The 18361-nt window shown below is 35.7% G+C and overlaps 1 protein-coding gene across 1 annotated transcript; it reads left to right on the plus strand.

The window, feature by feature from the left end:
* Window positions 1–2975: 2975 nt before the first annotated feature.
* On the plus strand, window positions 2976–17386 carry LOC104616183 (chromosome unknown open reading frame, human C18orf63). Its single transcript, XM_010289483.1, has 13 exons — window positions 2976–3109; window positions 3792–3870; window positions 5244–5300; window positions 7247–7358; window positions 8244–8285; window positions 9300–9376; window positions 10781–10890; window positions 11549–11645; window positions 11739–11824; window positions 12425–12608; window positions 13705–14775; window positions 15756–15872; window positions 17330–17386. The coding sequence occupies exons 1-13, from the start codon at window positions 2976–2978 to the stop codon at window positions 17384–17386; spliced, it is 2223 nt and encodes a 740-aa protein (XP_010287785.1).
* The last annotated feature ends 975 nt before the right edge of the window (window positions 17387–18361 follow it).

Below are 18361 nucleotides of genomic sequence, written 5' to 3' on the forward strand. Positions count from 1 at the left end.
CCTCGGTGACGCCCTTTCACTCACCCACCCACCCACCCAGCTCCCTGTGTTCCTTCAGCTTTGCTTAAACTAAAACCTGGTGCCGTCGCTCTTGGCCCCAGGCGTGTCTGATGGCTTTGTTTGGTGGCTGGGCCAGAACGGGTCCCGTCCCCGTCATGGCAGCACCCGGTACTGGGCCGCGCCTGTGCGCCGCTTGGGTCCCACGACAGCGATAACCCCGCTCCAGTGTGATTAGAGGCCAAGGGGGTTCTCTGTGGGGTTTGTTTACAGCGTAACTTCAGTGACATAAAGTTTACCCAATGTAACCTTGAGACCCCTTTCCTCAAAGCTGGTGGTTCGGTAGTTGTTTTGTACCCTGTGGATGTGCTGTTGGTTATCGGTGTGCAGGGCAGCTTCGTATTTCCTTGCTGAATGCCACCACAGTCTGCAGATCCCATCTCCAGTTCATTACAGTCAGCCTAACGGGAAGAGTAGCTACTGTCTCTCACAGCTGGGTGTCGTTCTCAGCTTTAATAAGATCGTTACTGCAAATAACAAAATGTGCCACCAAGCTCTGATTTACCTGTCTGTTCTGACAGAAAACCAGCAATAGCCGTTCTCTGACTGATGTCCTGTTCAACTTAGCAGGAGCTCTGTGGTGGTTTCAAGTTAATGTTTCGTGGTTGGCAGCACCTAAAGATGTAATTTCTCCCACACACATTAAATTCTCCTACTTGTACAGACAGCAGTCAGGTTTATTTCCTACGATTTATAACTGGTTGTTCTATGTTAACTGGTACTTCTCTCTTTATCCTCTTGCCTGAAGGGAGAAGCCATTTGCAAGCACTCTGTCCCATTAGCTTTTAAGATGACTGGGAAGTTTTAACTTAATGTTGAATACAGCCAGTCATTCCCACAGGGGAATTGGCCAGGAACAGCAAGTGGATCACGGGAGTGTTGCAGCATGTGTTTTACAACATCCTTGCCACAAAAAAAAACAAGTTGGCCATTTAGGATTCTTTTAAACATTATGAAAGCTGAGGGCCCAGCCTTTCTTTTCTATGTTGCAAATGAACAAGATTCTTTTCTCATTTGTTTAAAATGGTCCTTTCTCTTAAGCTGTAGCTTTTGGAATTCTCTGATGAAGTGATAATCTTGGCTGGCATTTAAAAAAATTCTACTTTTCATGATTGCTAGAAAAAACTTGAAATGTGTTTTCCTTTAAGGGTAAGAAACAAGGAAACATTATTTTCTTTAAAATTACAGTTATAAAAAACTGATCTTGTGATTTTTCTAGGATATTACTGAAGTTTATATTTTTAATGTGTTACACTGTAAGCAAAGCAAAATCAGAACAGCAAGGTTACCTTTGACATTGTTCCCCCAAAAACGTTTCCAGTTCATCACGTTTTGATCACGATTTGCAAAATTGCTTTTCAGGTGAATACCTGGTGACTTCATAAAACTTGGAAACAAAATATTTGTTGCTGTCTTCACTGTGCTGGTAAGACCACTTCCAAAAAGGGTTTTAGGGTTTGGAGTGAGGAGAACTATTAAAACAGCTTTTTCACGTGTGCAGTGTTTGTTCCTGGCTTTTCATAACAAACAGACTTTCTACCTGCCTGTTTTTCTTTGAAACACTTGGATTGAGAAAGGTGCTATAGTTAACAGGTGTATTTTCTTTAAAAAGTGACATGTTAGATGTTCTTTTTTGTCATAAATATTCTAGTTCCTTTACACTGAGCGTGGCCTGTGCTGCAATGCATAGGAGCATACAGCAGGCATCCAACAGGCCAGGTAACAGGCATAACTTCACATTACTCCCACTTACATGAAATTTCTTAGCATTGCATCAAAGAATCACATTCTCAGTCTGAAATTCTGGTTCTTTTGGTTCTTCTTTTTGGTGCTTTTTAGGAAGTTCCAAAAATGAGAGAGGTGCAGCCCATCTGTTCAGTGGTATGCAATGAACGCACATGTACTTTGTATTCTAACTTCACATGAAATATCAGGTCATGTGTACTTCAAAGTAATGATTGTGGGATGAGCCCAAAACTGCCTCACACTCTTGAACACAAAATATAGTGAGTAATTTCTATTATAAGGCAAAGCTTATGATGTGAGAGACAGCTTTGGTAGAACCACTGTATGTCTAATCACATTCCACTTCAAATACCAGCTAGGTTTTCATCATCTTTTGATAAATATGTAGGAGTGTACCTATTAAAAATTCCCACCAAGACAAAATGCTGTTCTTCATGCATTTCTCCTTTGAGAGCAAGAATGGGAGAACAACTTGTCTGTCTTCATTATTAATCATATAGCTGAATGCGATTCTGGATTAGTACAGCTTCCATTCCAGTGTAAGACCGTACTCAGTTCTGCCTAGGTTAGAATACGGTGTTCACCTGTTGCTTGAGAAGAGAGATGGATTTAAGCAGGAAGCACACAAGTTCCCTGTACCACTTGGAAGGAAGCCTTGTATGGGGAAAGTGGAAAATATTTCCAGTGTGCCTCCATGTTTCTGTGGTTTTCATTCTCTCCCAGAGGCCAGACACAGTTTTTGTATGACTTAGTGAAGAGATCTCTGTTGAGCTCCTGGGAATTAAATTTTCTTGCCGGAAAGAAGTGGACCAGCATCGCAGAGCGATTCCTCAGCTCTTGGATCCCAGATAGATTCTAGCCCCAACGTGGAAGAAGAAGATGGAAAAGATTCTTTTGTCCTTGTATTTACTCTAAATATTTTGACTCTTACAAATAATTAGTTTTTCAAGTATAATGCATTATTTATAGCAAAAGTATATTGAGCTGTCTGTTTTAGTTGACCAAATTATGTCATATTGCCTATCTAATCTTAATCAGAAGATAATTGATTATTCATTTAGCTGATCACATATACTTATAAAGTTCTGTAAACAAATATCTGCCTTATAAAAATTAATTAAAATTTTTCTTTTAAGACTCAGGTGCTGCTTTGGGGCAATCAACAATATAACATGAATGACACAATGCACCAGTCTCTGTTCTTTGTCAATCTGCCGGCGCTACAAAAACTCTGTGCCACTACAGTAATACTGAGTTCTCAGATACCGGAAACTGAGACAAGGAGTACACAGATAAAGATTTGCAGGTAAAGAGTTCTGAGGGTTATTATTTTCAGAAGATGTTGGTGGTTGTTATTCAAAGGTTTTATTAGCAATACTAGAATCAACTGTAATAAAATCAGCAACATTTTTATCAACAGCAAACAGCAAAAAATTGTTCAAAATACAGTTTTTTTTTTCTTGGGGGACCTGCTGGCTATTGGGAAAAAAACCCACATTTCTATTATGTTTTAAATTTCATCAGCTAAAACTAACAAGGCCACCTACTTTCAATTAATATGTAGTTAAAATTAATCTGTGTTCACATGCAAAGCTGGAATGCTTTAGGTACATCTTTTGAGTTACTGTATTGCTTTATGTAGGTTGAGACTGAGTGAAAAGAATACTCGGAAAGCATATGTACGCTCCTTAGTGTTCACCAAGAATTATGTCATTCCCTTTAAAGGGAAGAAATGAGAGATTCTGCCAAAAGGAACACTTTTGGAGAGTTCTGTTCATGTGCCAAAGGCCTGTAGCTTTTATCTTAGAGCACTGTGAGTGCGTTAAGAGCAAGTAACTTGGACTAGTCCAATATATTATACTGAACCACTGGAAACTGATTAAAAATGGAATGTATTATGTTTGCAGAAGATGAGCAAAACAAATTTAAGCTGAGAAAATCAAGTATGGAAAATTCTTTTTGATTTTCTTCCAACTTTTTTTTTATAGACAGTTATTATTCCTGCATCAAGACATCCTTTCTGCACCGGTTATTGGAACACTAAATCAAATTTTGGTTGTAATGGCGGTCAGTATCACTGTGTAAATAAGTATATGTAGTTACATACTGTCACAGATGAGCAGAATGCATCTCAAAAGAGAAAAGCCGCAATATGTTTTGTTGAGGTAAAATAATAATTTGTCAGAGTTCAATAAGTTTGATGGCAAGGTTCATCGTATTAATTGCTGCATGGAAGAAACATACACAGGAAAACTGAGTTTGAATGACTCATACAGAGACCAGAGGCTCAAAGAGAAAAGAGGACCCCCCTGTTGAGTCACAGGGTTCAGAGTGGACTCACCTTGCTTTCTAAACTCCTTTTTGGAGCCTAGATGTGGCTGGATCTAGTCTTAGTCTCAGACTTGGTCAACAATTCATGTATGGAATTATCCACACAGTGTTTATAATATCTGAGAAGCTACATGGATTAGTAATGTTTCATAATATTAATTCAGCATGCTATCAGTCACTTACTGAGGATCTGTTTGGATAAGGGATCTCTCTGCCTTGGGTAAGGAAGGTTCTCTTAGTCTTAGGTAAGGATTCTCTAATCTTGAGAGGTTCCCCTTCTCAAGAAGAGAGTCACCTGGCGTGCAGTCCAGCTGCCTATCAGGGAGAGCTCAGATTGGGCCCGTCCTGAATGTAGTATTTATAAGGTGAAGTAGTTGGCTGTAGGCAATAGTAGTAGTCAATAGTATAAACAAGATAGATGCCTTCAGTTTAGCTCTGATACCTTGTTCTGTACTTTGGTTATTTTGTACTTTTGGGTTCAAAACCATCTTTTGAAATATTTTTCAAGACACCTTCACTGCCTTGTACATCAGCCAGGGGCTTTCCAGCTTGCGAGTTTACCCCAAGGACATGAGGCCTGTTGCTTTTGGGCCAGCCTGAACCAAAGTATGGCTATTTGTCACATATACATCCATGTTTCTCTCAGAAGTGTTTTGTTTGAGGATCAAGGATAACTAAAATTATGTCATTTAAAGCAAAATTTTATTTTTGTGTATCAGTAATGTAGATGACAGCTTATGTCTTCTACTTTTTTTATGAAATGGCCTTTCTGAGATGGTGAATATATTGTTTAACAGAATGGACTCTGTTGGTAAGATGCCACCAAATTCGCAATGAGAGCAGCAGGAGCAGAGTTCTGTAATTTTGTTTTGAGCAGTCTTTTGATTGCTTGTTAATGTATCTTGAGCTGGAAATGAGATTACACTGTGACAAATGCCTGAACTAATTTTACTTATCATTCTCCTTTAAAATATAGGATATGGTGTTTGCTTTAACTATTCCTTAGTATGTTTTTCTTAAGCAAAGACACCGATGGACCAGAATTTAATTTATGATTTACTAAAACATCCCTTAATTTCAGACACTTGATTTTTTATTTTTATTTTTAGATGCCATTTTACAAATCAGGAGTATGTCAAGCCTACATAGAGAAACAAGGAGCTACCGTAAGTGCTGAAAGATGTCACAGTTCTTAAGATTGTTACGCTTGTCTGCAATTGCTGTGGCCAGAGATGAATATTTTCCACAGGGCATGCAATTTGCACTCCAGAAGCCAAGTTCCAGGGTAAAAAAGTCTGTCCCATAGACAAAATGTCTCTTACGAGTGTGGGTGTAATAAGTATACTTTGCCAGAGTCAAAAGTTTTAAGAAGTTCCTGAGCAATTTCACTAGATTTCTCTGCTGTGCAATGGGATCCTGATCCTGCTCAGGGGCATTGGGGTTTGACCTCCAGGCAATGACAGACCTGCCCTTTGGGCCAAAGACCTGCAGCTCTCCTGCTGGTGTCACCCCCTTTGTGTGTGCCCTGCAGATTCCACAAGTGGGGTTGTTCAGACAGCAGAACTATCTTCCCATTCACATTTTGGGTCTATCCAACCTGTGTAGTAGGATTGTCTCAGAGAAACAAAACAAAAACATAGAGAAGAAATGGAACCCATGAGCTTAAGAGCTGATATACTTTTAGACCATTATGCATACGCTTTACTGTCTTCTAGTATGCAATGTTTGTGGGTTTTATGAATGTATGTGTGGGCACGCTAAAATTGCTGAGTCAAAAGACTGATTGTAATCAAAGCCAGTAGCTCTCATGATTCATTTGCACGTAAGTAAGTAAGACATTGTCATGATTAGTAAGACATTGTTGTGATTTAGCCCCGACCAGCAGCTAAAGCACCACACAGCCGCTTGCTCACCTCCCCACCAAGAGAATCTGAGAAAAAACCTCATGGGTTGAGATAAAAACAATTTAACAGGGCAGCAAAGGAAGAGGAAATAATAACAACAACAACAACTAAATATTAAAAAATAAGTGATGCACAATGCAACAATTGCTCACCACCCGGTGATCAATAGCCCATCCCCAAGCAGCGATTCCCACTGCCTGGCCATCTCCAGCTCATATACTGAGCGTGCAGTTATATGGTAGGGAATATCCCTTTGGCCAGCCTGGGGCAGCTGTCCTGGTTGTGCCCTCTCCCAGCTTCTTGTGCACCTCTCCGCTGGCAGAGCATGGGGAGCTGAAAAGTCCTTCGCTGAGTATAAGCACTACAACTACTTAGCAATAACTAAAAACATCAGTGTGCTACCAACATTATTCTCATACTAAATCCAAAACACAGTACTATACCAGCTATTAGGAAGAAAATTAACTCTATCCCAGCAGAAACCAGAACAGACACATACTGGTCAAATATGCTTACCTTACGAAACTGCTTTATGTTGATGTGTGTAACTGACCTGTTGTTGTTAAATTTTTCAACACCAGTAGATTAGTAGTATGAAGTATATTTAATAATTATGAACTGCAAGCAAATCCTTGCAGGATCTCATGACAAACATCCTCTTGGAGGTGTATTAGTTAAATCTTTTTAACCCATTGTAATTAGTTTATTTTTCTTGACTAATGCTAATTGTCAATAGAAAAGCTATGCAGGACAGGCAAGCAGTCAGGGAAGTAGTACTGCTGGGTGAACAAAGCTACATTTGTCTATTGTTCTTCTGATTGCAAGAAAATGTCTCTGGTCTTGAGTTTGACAGCAGAGTTAAAACATGTAAGTTTTGGATGTCATGCCTATTGTGTGGAAAGAGAAGCATATCTATTAAAGTACTCCATATAGTTCAGTTATTCTTTTCCCCAAGTCTATTTTCAGCCTTGTGAAAACGTTAAACTAATTGTAGTGCACCTTACTTTGATGATGCATGAAATCTAATTGCCTCCATCAAACAATGTGCGAACAACTTCTTGTAAATGAAAAGTAAAGATGCGTACCATACACTAGGATTTGGATCCAAGATGCAGTAGCAGTGTCTTTGATTAAATTTGACTGAAGCCTTTAAAAAAATCTGTTCAATTATTAATAATATATTTTTCTTTTCTCACTGCTGTTATTAGCTGGGAGCACCACAAACAGTTAGTCCAGCCATTCTCCAAACCTGTCTCTCCTACACACTTACAGCCAGACTTGCACCCAGATGGAACAAGGCTGGTCATCTTTTGGTGCAAGGTATTTAACTTTGGTCAGGGATCAAGCATTTAGTTTTCAGTTCTTTATTGTTGCATTTATTTTCCATAATTTAATTTCCATCATTATTTCATTCATTGTATTAAATTATTTCATTCATTTGTCCTATGATTTTTTCCCTTGGTTTTATTTTTATTGTTCCTTTATCCAAGTTCAGTGATTCAAGTTAACAATCCGAATGGGCATATCATTCACTTTTTCATCTTCCTCCTCATCTTTGTAATAGATCAAATAATTATTTCAACTGAACGCAACATACCAGATTAAGAAATTTCAAACTAAATACTGTTGGACAGTAAATGTCTAAAAATTGGGTCTGTTTTTCAGATTCATGCTCTTATCAGTGACAATTCTGCACATGGTTTGCCTGCTTTTCTAATACAGAAGTGTTTTTCTGTCAGACCATCTCCCTTTACCAAGCTCTGTCTTTTTAAATGGTAGTTCCTTTGCCTGACATCTCTCTGCTAACTTCAGTGTAGGATAAATGTGAATTACCAAAGTAGGGAGAAGCAGAGGTGTTTAAGATAATGTGGTGTTCTCTTATTAAGTAAAGCCATTGTATAGGTCATTCCAAATGTACATTGAGAAAAGTGTATATGTTATTATCTTGTCTATTGTAATGTGTACATTCCTTACTGAGAGGAAAAAATGATATATAAATTGCTGTCCACTTTATATATCTTTTTTTTTTATATAAGATGATAGTGAAAAGTTAATTCACAGTGGGGGGGTTCTTTCCTTAAAAGGAACGAACCTTTCATCATTCATGACACACACAAACAAAACTGTATAATTTATCCTTTTTCTTTCATAAAGACATTAGGGATATGGTTTAGAAAATAATGTTTATCTATTTTATTTATTAAGGAAAAGATTTTTTGTCTCATTCAGGAAGGCAAAATGCTGTCGGTAAGTACAATGTTCTGTTAACGGTAAACTTGTGAGAGCATATAGTATATGTGAGTATAGTTATGTGCTTTCATACTGCCATGAGTTTGGTATTACCAACACAATGTCTTTTCGTTTTTCATTCTGAAATAACCTCAGTCAAAATACACTTGATGACAGATGATGCTCTGTGTGTAATAGTTGTTAGCTCAACTGCACCTTTGAAAAATTACCCACAAAAAAAGGTAATTTTTCTACATTAATCTACTGCCACAGAAGGAAATTTAGCATTTAAAGGTTATGATTATTACAATTAAATGCACTTTCTTCAAATTATGAGTCTTGCAAGTGATGTGAAAGTTCCATAATAATAGATAAGAAAGTGAGCTAAAGTGACTGTCCTCTATGTACTGTTTGCTGTTCACAAAAATTAAGTCACAAAGCATGGTGTTTAGCTATTGCAAAAATTACAAAGTAATATTTTTATTCCAGTTTAAAAGTTAAATATTACATTAGGGGATATTGGCACCTAAATTTGCAACAGGGACATATGTTGAGGAATGTAATACATTCAGTCCCTGTGCTACAGCTTGCTCAGAGCTGGGTGAATGTTCTGGAGATGTGTCAATAAATGCTTGCCTTGCTTGCCTTGCTCATATAGTCTTTCCTGTTGACCACTTCTGGATGCGTAATACTGGGCTAGATGACTCAGTACGGCCAATGGTTATAATAAATACATTTGCTTTGAAAATGGGTGTTTGTGTATCAAGGATATGAGTATCAGGCATCCAGTTGCATGGACAGCTATGGGTTCCTAAAGAGGTGTACTGTATGGATGGTATTTCATTATTATTTGAATTTTTCACAGTTAAAGTACAATTAATTTTAATTTCCATGCTGGAGAAGTCTAGCATTTTGATTTTCAAATGCAGCCTTTTGACTAACAATTACTTTAAGTAAACATTTGGTTTAGCTTTCTGTCTAACAGGTGAACTGTAGTTCAAAACAGGACTTTGTGCGTTGTTTTTATTTTAGTTATAGACCTCAATGTATCAGAGAGACAGCTTTGCATTAGTTTGGAGGCTTGCTCAATTCGGTTGCCACCCCCTCAGGTATAAAACAGTTATATTTTTTTATGACCATGTTTGTCTTACTAATTTTTGTCTTCTTTTCTGTGACTTGCAATTAGCATGATGGGGATAGAAGTGCTTATTTGTGATTGCATTAAGATAGTAATCATATTCAATGACTATCTGCATCTGTTATAAGGGCATAACATCTATATTATATCTATATTGATGCATTCTAGCAAGCATTGTAAAATTGAGATTCTAAACTAATTGAGACCTTTTTAAAAATGCTAACAGAATATAGTAGTGAAGTGTCTTTATGATTCTAGATTTCCTTCTAGCAGTGTTTTTTACAAGGTATTTACTGTCTCACTGTAATACATAGACAGTTTTGAATAACATCTTAAAAGTGAAGCTACAGGTAAGTTATCAGCACTACCTTTAAAGTTCGTGTATATAATTATTCTGGAATCTGCTTTGTTTTTGATGCCGCTTCCAAAATACTGTAGGGGCATGGACTATGCTGCTTGTAAGCATAATTAATAAATTGTTTACGAAATCATGGTTGAGGTTGAAAAATTGCCATCCTTTGTGACAGCCATGTCACCTTTGTTGAATATGTCTATACATACAGGGGTATATTTGTCAGGCTTGCTGCTTTCTTCCAAAACAAGTATTTCTGTTCCAAACTCTTCTTTCTTAGAATTGAAGAATAAGGTTTCTTCTGTGACCTAGTTGGATAGCATGAACATTAAAGCTCTCTATAGCAATCCAATTCCAAAATGACACAAAGCAATGATGGAAGCGATCATGATGTGGCTTCATTATCAGTTTGGTCATTTAAATACTTTTCTAAAACAGAAATGGCCAGATTTTCTTGTCAGTGAATAAATGCTAATCCTGGTAGACCGCAGAGAGAGAGAATTTTTCTCAAATCTCAGTGTTTGATTGGCCCCTACAGTTAAATATTTTCACATTGTGAAAATGTGTTGTGTTTTTTGGCTTCTTACAAGGTGAAACTGTATGTCCCGTTAGTTCTTTTGCTTGGATCTTTGCAATTGATTAGGCAAGGTGGCATACGCAGCTACTAGGCTGTCAAATGTGGGGTTTTGATTTGAACTTTAAAAAATGTGGACGGAAGTGAGACATTTCTTAGTTTGAGAAATTCCATCTGTACTCTTACTTAGTAAAATACTTCAAATAAAGTTTAAATCTCACTGATTTAAATAGCCTTTAAATCTACTTCGTAACTTCTGGAAGTGTAGGCTTTAACATAAGATAGTGTGCAATTCAATAATGGGAATATCTTCTGAAATAGTCTGTGAGAGCTGATAAAAGAATAATAATGTATAATCTTCACTGTATTGTGATACACAAATATTTTTGAAAATTATAATTTTTACTGCTGTAGAAATATTTGCAAATAACTTTTTTTTCTGTTTCAAGCTGGGAGATTTTGATATTTCAGCAAACACCTTAAAGCTGTTTGACAGCAATGAAAATACAGTTATTCACCAACATTCCATATTAAGTAATTGGTGCTATGTTTTACCAAGGTAGGAGTCTGCTTACGTTTCAGTAGAAACAAACATTTCCTGGAATATTTGCCATACAAATTGTGAATTTGATACTAATGATGAGAACACTTCTGTTTTACAGTCTTTTTTTACATTCATGAGTCTTTCTTTTTTACTTTTATGGTCTCAAGGTTATGGAAAATGAGAAAAATTAACCAGTGAATCATAAATTACTCATTTAAATATTATTTAAATTTTAGTAATCTCTCTGCTGCTTCTGTGATATGCAAAAGCACTAATTTTTCGCCAATGTAATTTTAGCAGAAAGTGTCAATTTAAAGAAAAAACAAATTTCCACCTTTGCTGCAAACTATCTCTATTTTCATCTATGATTTTCGTCATAAAAATATGATCAGTAATGTTATATTGTTTTTCTTCTACATTCACTGGTAGTGAGAATTACAGATGAGAAGTTAGACTTGTAAGTGCCAAGTTATTTTCCCTACTTCAGAAAATATTGCTATAGTTCTGTGACAAACTTAAAAGCTAAAGATGTTAGTCCTCAAAACATAAAAATAATCCATAAATACTTTCAATGCCAAAATAAGATTTACTTTTTTTCCCCAAAAGTCCAGTATATTTTCAGCTGAGTTTTATGACATCCTTTTCTAAGCATCCCTTCTTTACCTATGCACAGCATGAAAATGGGTCAGATCATAAATATCAGCCACATAATTCCTCCAGAATCTCCTTTCCGTTCATATAAAGAGTTTCAGATGCACTGGAAGAATCTGGTAAGAAACAATACACACTGCTTTTGTTTTTCCCTCCCTTTCTTGTACCTATTGAGTTTGCATTTGTAACACACATTTGTTTGTTTGTTTCAGTATGGATATATTCTTCCAGAGGATCTTGAAGAGACAAAAATATATTTCAGTGTTTACTTCAAACCAATAGGGGAAAGGTTCTTTACGTATCCTTTCAGAATATTTTTGTTACATTTCCTAGCAAAGATCTAAATTTTCATTTTTGAATGTGCCACATTTTCTTCTTCCATAATTTCATAGAAAGTCAGTGGAGAATTGTTTCACTAGACAAATTGAAACAAAATATTTACTCAAGTCTCTTTGTCATCATCTTGACTAATAGTAAGTCAAATAGAACAGTTTGCTTCACAGCTTCAGTAAACATGGTAATTCAATTAATTAAATTTATTTAGATTTAATTTTAATTATAATGTACAAATTATAATTTACCTGGTGATGTAAAAGGAATAGTTTAATTCCTGTAAAAATATGGCCACCAAAGATTTGTTTTAAAGAGGGTTTTCCTGCTAGGAAAGACTCGACTAAAGATTACTTATATTGAGTAATCTTTACTATGGTAGGTTAGTATGGTATAATCATGTTGAAGTCCTGTAACTTTATAAGCTTCAATCCCTTAAGAAAGTAAGTACTTTTGTTCACCATTTTGAAAAACCTTTACATATGTTCATGCTTTCTTCTCAACGAACATGATTCATAATTATAGAAATGTAAAGAAACTTGTTATGTATCCCTGAACACTTTTTCAGGTACCCTTTAAGTTGCATTCGAAGTCAGCCAGTACAGTATTTCCCTAGAACAGATTCAGAAACTGTGTTGAACTCTTTTCTTTCTGACATGAAGCGTAATCTTTCACATCTATGTGGATTTCCAGTAAAGATGACAAGTCAAGCACTTTATGCTACACAGGAACTCTCCAGGGCTCCGGTGCGTGTAAAGGTTTTTTTAAAAATATATTAATGATGTGTACCCTGTTCATGGTGTAAAGTGGTCTTTATCATATTCAGAACACAGTAAGAGTGTAAAACTCTGCTTTTCACAACAAACAACTATGAATCATGTAGCTTTTAATTAAGTATGTAATTAAATATTATATTGCTATTTGCCATTGTTATGTTGTTGTTCACGTGAAAAATACATTAAAAAATCGGACTTAGTGTTAATTAGTTGCTATCAATATTTGCAATTCCTTGGACCTTATCTTATAGGTGGATATCCAGAACTTTCTCACACCTCTTCCACAATAATAATAAAACCAACAACAACAGTAATAAAAATAGCTAATCATAATAATTTTTAAATACTAAGAAAAATACAAAGTTCTGTGGACTTTATGCATTTTAAAACACTCAAGCTGTAAGATTTATTCCATGGCTGGTGATGGAAAGGAGGCAAACAATCAAAACCTCTTTACTTTGAGGTTGTGACAAAGGCTGAGACTCAAATTTCTTTGGTAGCAGTGTGTGAAAGAAATGAAGTAATTAATTCTAAACAAAGAATAGTGACAGAAAATGCAGAGATTCTAAAATACTATAATCCTCTTTCAGAAAGCGGTTCCTGTTTATGTCTCTTCAGTGATCAAAGCTAGAATGGCTCTTCTTTGTCATCTGCAGTTTTTATAGACATCTAAACTGTCTTTTGCTGAGAATACAGATGCTCTTAGAAGTCTTAAGAGACGATGAGCCCTGTCAGTCAAACTCTCTGCAGACTCCCTCAAAAGGGGTAGGCATTTTCCAGTTGGAAAGCAGTAAACCAAGATAATGACTGTAATTTAAGTCTTTCCTTCTGAGAAATATGATATTCCAGCAGTTTATAAACAAAGGACTGGGGGGAGGAGAAAGCAGATCTTCATTTATAGTGACAACAAAATATTGTTTAAAAATATAGTTTATTCTAATTCAAAACAGGAAAATATATGGTTATATATTGTGATGTGTATTAGGTTGATATCATATAGTGATGCATTAGGTGGCACCATCAGATTTTTAAATCCAGTTAATTCAGTTTAGCAACTCTTGTTGTATTGCAGGAAATAAAATCTAAGCATATGAAATTGGCTGGTGAGATGGTTTGTGTAGTATCTCTAACGCAGGCTCCCCCAAGGAAACAGACTTTGCCTAGAATTTCTTCACCATGCAGTATGGAAAACAGCCACTGGATGGAGCGTTTGATCAAAGAGCCAGGAACACACACTCTCTCTCGTAGCAGCAAGGGTACGGAAAAGGTTAGCATTGAAGCAACAGAGAAATTAATGAATAATAGGCAAATACCAGGAGTACCAGAGTTACCAGTTGTGAAATCTTCCGGAATGCCTGTAAATTTAGCCTTTGAACTCCCACCCCAAAAAGTCAGCAAAATTATACCAATTTTCAAAGGAAAGTTGATGCAAATGAATGGAAAGACCACAAATCAAATGGATGGCAAGAAAAGAGAAAATGCTGAAAGACATTCGCCAAAAGTTATGGGTGTTTCATCTTCTATGCTGGCTGTGCGCAGGTCCAGCATAACTCAGGTTTACAAACCCATTCAAAATATATCAGTTAAAAATCCTACTCATAGCAACGTACTTCAAGTAGTGAACATGAAAACATATGCGAACCATGGTATACCTGTATTTCGATGGAAAACAGAGTCTGGTGGACAAATGACTAATTCTGATTTTTCTGATAACTCATCTTCAGGTGGGAATTCAAGTGAAGTCAATCACAAAAAGGCAAATTCTCCTTGCTTTCTTAAGAATGTTGGGTCAATGCTTCAGAAATCGAACATCAACCTGAGTAGTCTGAATACCTGCGCATCTCCTTCCAGTGCAAGAAGGGGAAAAAAGTTTGCAAGTCAAAATACCACACAAGTTCTTGAGAAACACCAGTCAAAGAAAGTACATTTACAGATTTGTAAATTGGACAATGAAATAACAAATTCCAGTTTATCACAGCAACAAACGAAGAGATCAAATGAAGGAGCAGGGTTAAATATTCATGAACCTGTCTTAAATGATACAGTGTGCACCACCAAAAATGAAGAAAATAAAGCAGCATGGCATTCTAAGGACTATATCACTAGGACAACCAGTCATCATTCCAAATCTAACTTTGAACAGGTACGGTAAATAACAGGATTCATTCTCACTGGTTCTCACAAATATTCTAAAATGACATTAAGCAATAAAGAGCATGACTTTCATCATGTTCTACCATCATTCTCAATATAGTTTTCTAAAATTTCTAGCATATAAGTTAATGTTTTCAGTCACTGCTGCTTTTTTTCTGAAACGGAGGATGATTTACTGTGTTGTCTGAGATACTCACTTTTTTAATTTGGGACTTTTAAGGTGGGATAATTAGTTTTCCTTTCTTTAAGACAGTTTATCAGTTTATCAAGATTTGTGTGAGGTTACCGTGGTGAAATTTTCAGTGTTCAGTCTGTCTTTATATGAAACCATATTAATGAACAGCTCCTGAAGGAATCTCAAACCTCATCAGCTGTGTAGTGCTGGCTGCAGTGTGTGTAAGGCATTGTGCTGTTAGACAAACATGGAAGTTTTGTGAATACAAGTTTGATTACAATTTCACTAAAAGCACAAGTTGTAACAGGAAAAATTCCTGCTGGGCATAAGGAAAAAAAAATCTTCAGAGTGAGAGTGGTTAAGTGCTGGCACAATTTGCACAGACAAGTTGTAGAGTTATCCTTTCAGATTCTCGAAACTTGACTGGATAGGGGCCAAAGCAATGTGATATAACTTTGAAGTTAGCTCTGTTTTGAGTGAAAGTTATGATTAGATGACCTCTCTAGAGGTACTTCACAACTTAAATTTTCTACAATTCTGTCTGCATGTCAATAAAATAAATAGATGGGCCAATTTCAGTGCAGTTTTTATGAGGATGATACCCCACAGATTGGGCACATTAGATTAAATTTGTTGTGCTTATCACAATGCTTTTTTTGCCTATAAAATGCAATTTGGAAGTTTATTTCAACTTTGTGTTATGAGGGCATCTTTTAAAAAGTAGGTCATTTTAACAAGTAGAAAAATACTAGAGTTTTTCTGGCTAATGAAGGTATAAACTTCTATACTTTAAGATGATTACAGGCAATGAGTATCTGACATGTGAAACCCTGACCTCAAAACCGACCTTATCAATCAAGGAGAACAACATTGAAGCACCTGTAAAGAAAGGTTGTGCCAGAAGACGACAGGTAAATCCCCCTTACCCTCCACCCCTTAATCCAGTCTACAAGGGCCTGAATTAAGAGGTAAATAGGAATTGTTTTTTCATTTTAGCATGTTCCAGTTAAAACATGGAAACCAAGAAATCTTATTGTGACCACTCTGGATAAAATTAACCTTAACCATTGGTTATGTTACTGTTACTTCAAGTGTGCATTTAAAATGTCTCTCTCCTGAAAAAGATGCTAATAAAATGAAAATGTTTAATAATGTTTCTTAATGTAAATATGTTTCCGAAGCAGATTTTCAAATTCTACAGAAAACGGTTTTATCCTGTCTATTATAACTATGGGCATTCTCATTGGCTCTGTAAGTGTCTCATCTTAAGTGCTTGAATTCAGCAGTGTTCTGTAGAAATACATTCTAAAAGGCTATTTTTAATTCATTCTGTGTTTTTAAAAGGTATATTCTCTTAATTATTTAATATATTTCAGTTGTTATTCTTTTACTAGAAAGGGCGAACAGCAGCAATTATATGGGTTCCTAATACCATTTGGGTTTTTTAATACTTGTTCCTCTGAATTCCTCTCTAATGATGGTAGTGTGTACTTTTAAAATCCTCTTTAAAATATTTTTTCATGATTCTTAAATACTGCTTTCACCTACCACTGGGCTACACTTCTGTTTCCAAACACCAGTTCTTTAAAACTCAGTTTTTTAAAACTCAGCTGTATCTCCTGTCTCCTTCCCCTTACAACCACATTCTTAATGTTTTAACTACCTAGAAATTAGGTGCATTAGAAAGAACAGGTCCCAAGTCTCCAATGCTCAGTCCAAGTCTGTTTTCTTACATAGATATGTATCTATTATTTGTGGTAATAGCCAACAGAAAGTACTGTGCAATAACTCTACAAAATAAGCCAGAAGGAGGAAAAGTTGCACACACTTAATTTTCTTTTCATCCAAGTTCCCTTGCCTTTTATATTACATCTCAACCACATGACCATTTGAGGTCTCATTACCCATGCTCAACCTGAAATGTCTTTGCCTAGTCACATATTGTGTTATATAAACTTACCATATCAAATGCAGTCATTAACTGTTAATTAAGAACTTAAGAGTGTATATCCATAGTTCAGATTCTTCCCCTAAATTTGTGTTTGTTAACAGATTTTATTTGTCATCTTTTTGTTTTGTCATTATCTCAAGTTTGGGCACCAAAAATTATCAGTTCATTTTGAAAGTTTTAGCTGCCCGCACGTGAAAGGGTATTTTCAAAATAGCTATGGTTTTAATTATTTTTCCACTGTACAGATAAACATGCTTTAAATTATATTTACATTGGAAAATAAAAACTTACATTAATTACTTCTCATTCAACTAACATTTCACTCAGAAACAACTTTTTAATTGAGCTGTTAGCTTTGTATTACTGCTTTGTTTGCTTTACTGTTTTTTGCCTTTTGTTTGTTTGTTTTTTTAACAGAAAGAAGAAGGTTATTCAAAGTTAAAGAAAACCAAAAGAAGTAAGCCTTCTATTTAGAATGTTCTGGAGTACTGAAAGAAAACTCTGGGTATGCTCATTACAAATTTTAAATATTTTTCTTTATTAAAATAATATCACATCTGTAATAGTTGTTCTTCTCTTGGATCATGATAATGATATCAGCTATCTCCAAAGGAATCACTTTACTAAACAAATGGCTTATACAGCAAAATAACGAGGTAACAGAAGCTAAGGTTCTTGGTTTTATTGGACACTAGCAAATAAAACTTTGCTTTTTTTTTGTGAAACAAGCAATGTTAAATACAAAGGCATCTTGTACTTAGTAGAACTTTGAAATTGGCTTAAATTTGTATTTTGATTGGCTCATTTTCTTTCAGACTAAAATAAATCTGTTTTTTGTGCTGCTGAGTTGAATTTGAATCTGAGCAGAAGTTAAAACCATAAACCATTGAAGTGAAGCTATGTATTATTTAACATCATTACATGAAATGGGGTGGCTAAATGCTTTTGTGGTGCTAAGATCTAATCCAAGGACAAAATGGTCTGTCACGCAAGATGAGTAAATTTAGTTTTGTGACCAGATATTTCAACCAATATTGTGAGTGATTGTCGATAATAGTCTTGCAAGATAGAACAAGCTTTTCTTTTGAATATTAAGGATACATATGGCATATGAAAATCACCAATTTTATTGACCTAATGCCTATCACAAGTTGTCAGTAGTAAAACATGCAGGAAGGAGTAGCCTGTCCAGTTAACTGTTTCAGAGATAAATAGAAATATATGTCTTCAAAAGAAAATATTGATGTAAGAAAGATGGTCACACAGGCACAACAGCAAAAAAATGTACACTATACAAAACAAATAGAAAAACATAGCAATAAAGAAGCAAAATGCAAACTGTGCATCTTTTAATCTGGTTTTTGGCTGCAATGTAAGTGATAACAAGTAGCCAAATGTGCATTTAATCTCAGAGATGCACTTTATGTCTTTCCTTTCTTTGCGTGGATA

The sequence above is a fragment of the Phaethon lepturus genome, unplaced genomic scaffold (assembly GCF_000687285.1).
Source record: "Phaethon lepturus isolate BGI_N335 unplaced genomic scaffold, ASM68728v1 scaffold11696, whole genome shotgun sequence".
NCBI classification, from domain to species: Eukaryota; Metazoa; Chordata; class Aves; order Phaethontiformes; family Phaethontidae; genus Phaethon; species Phaethon lepturus.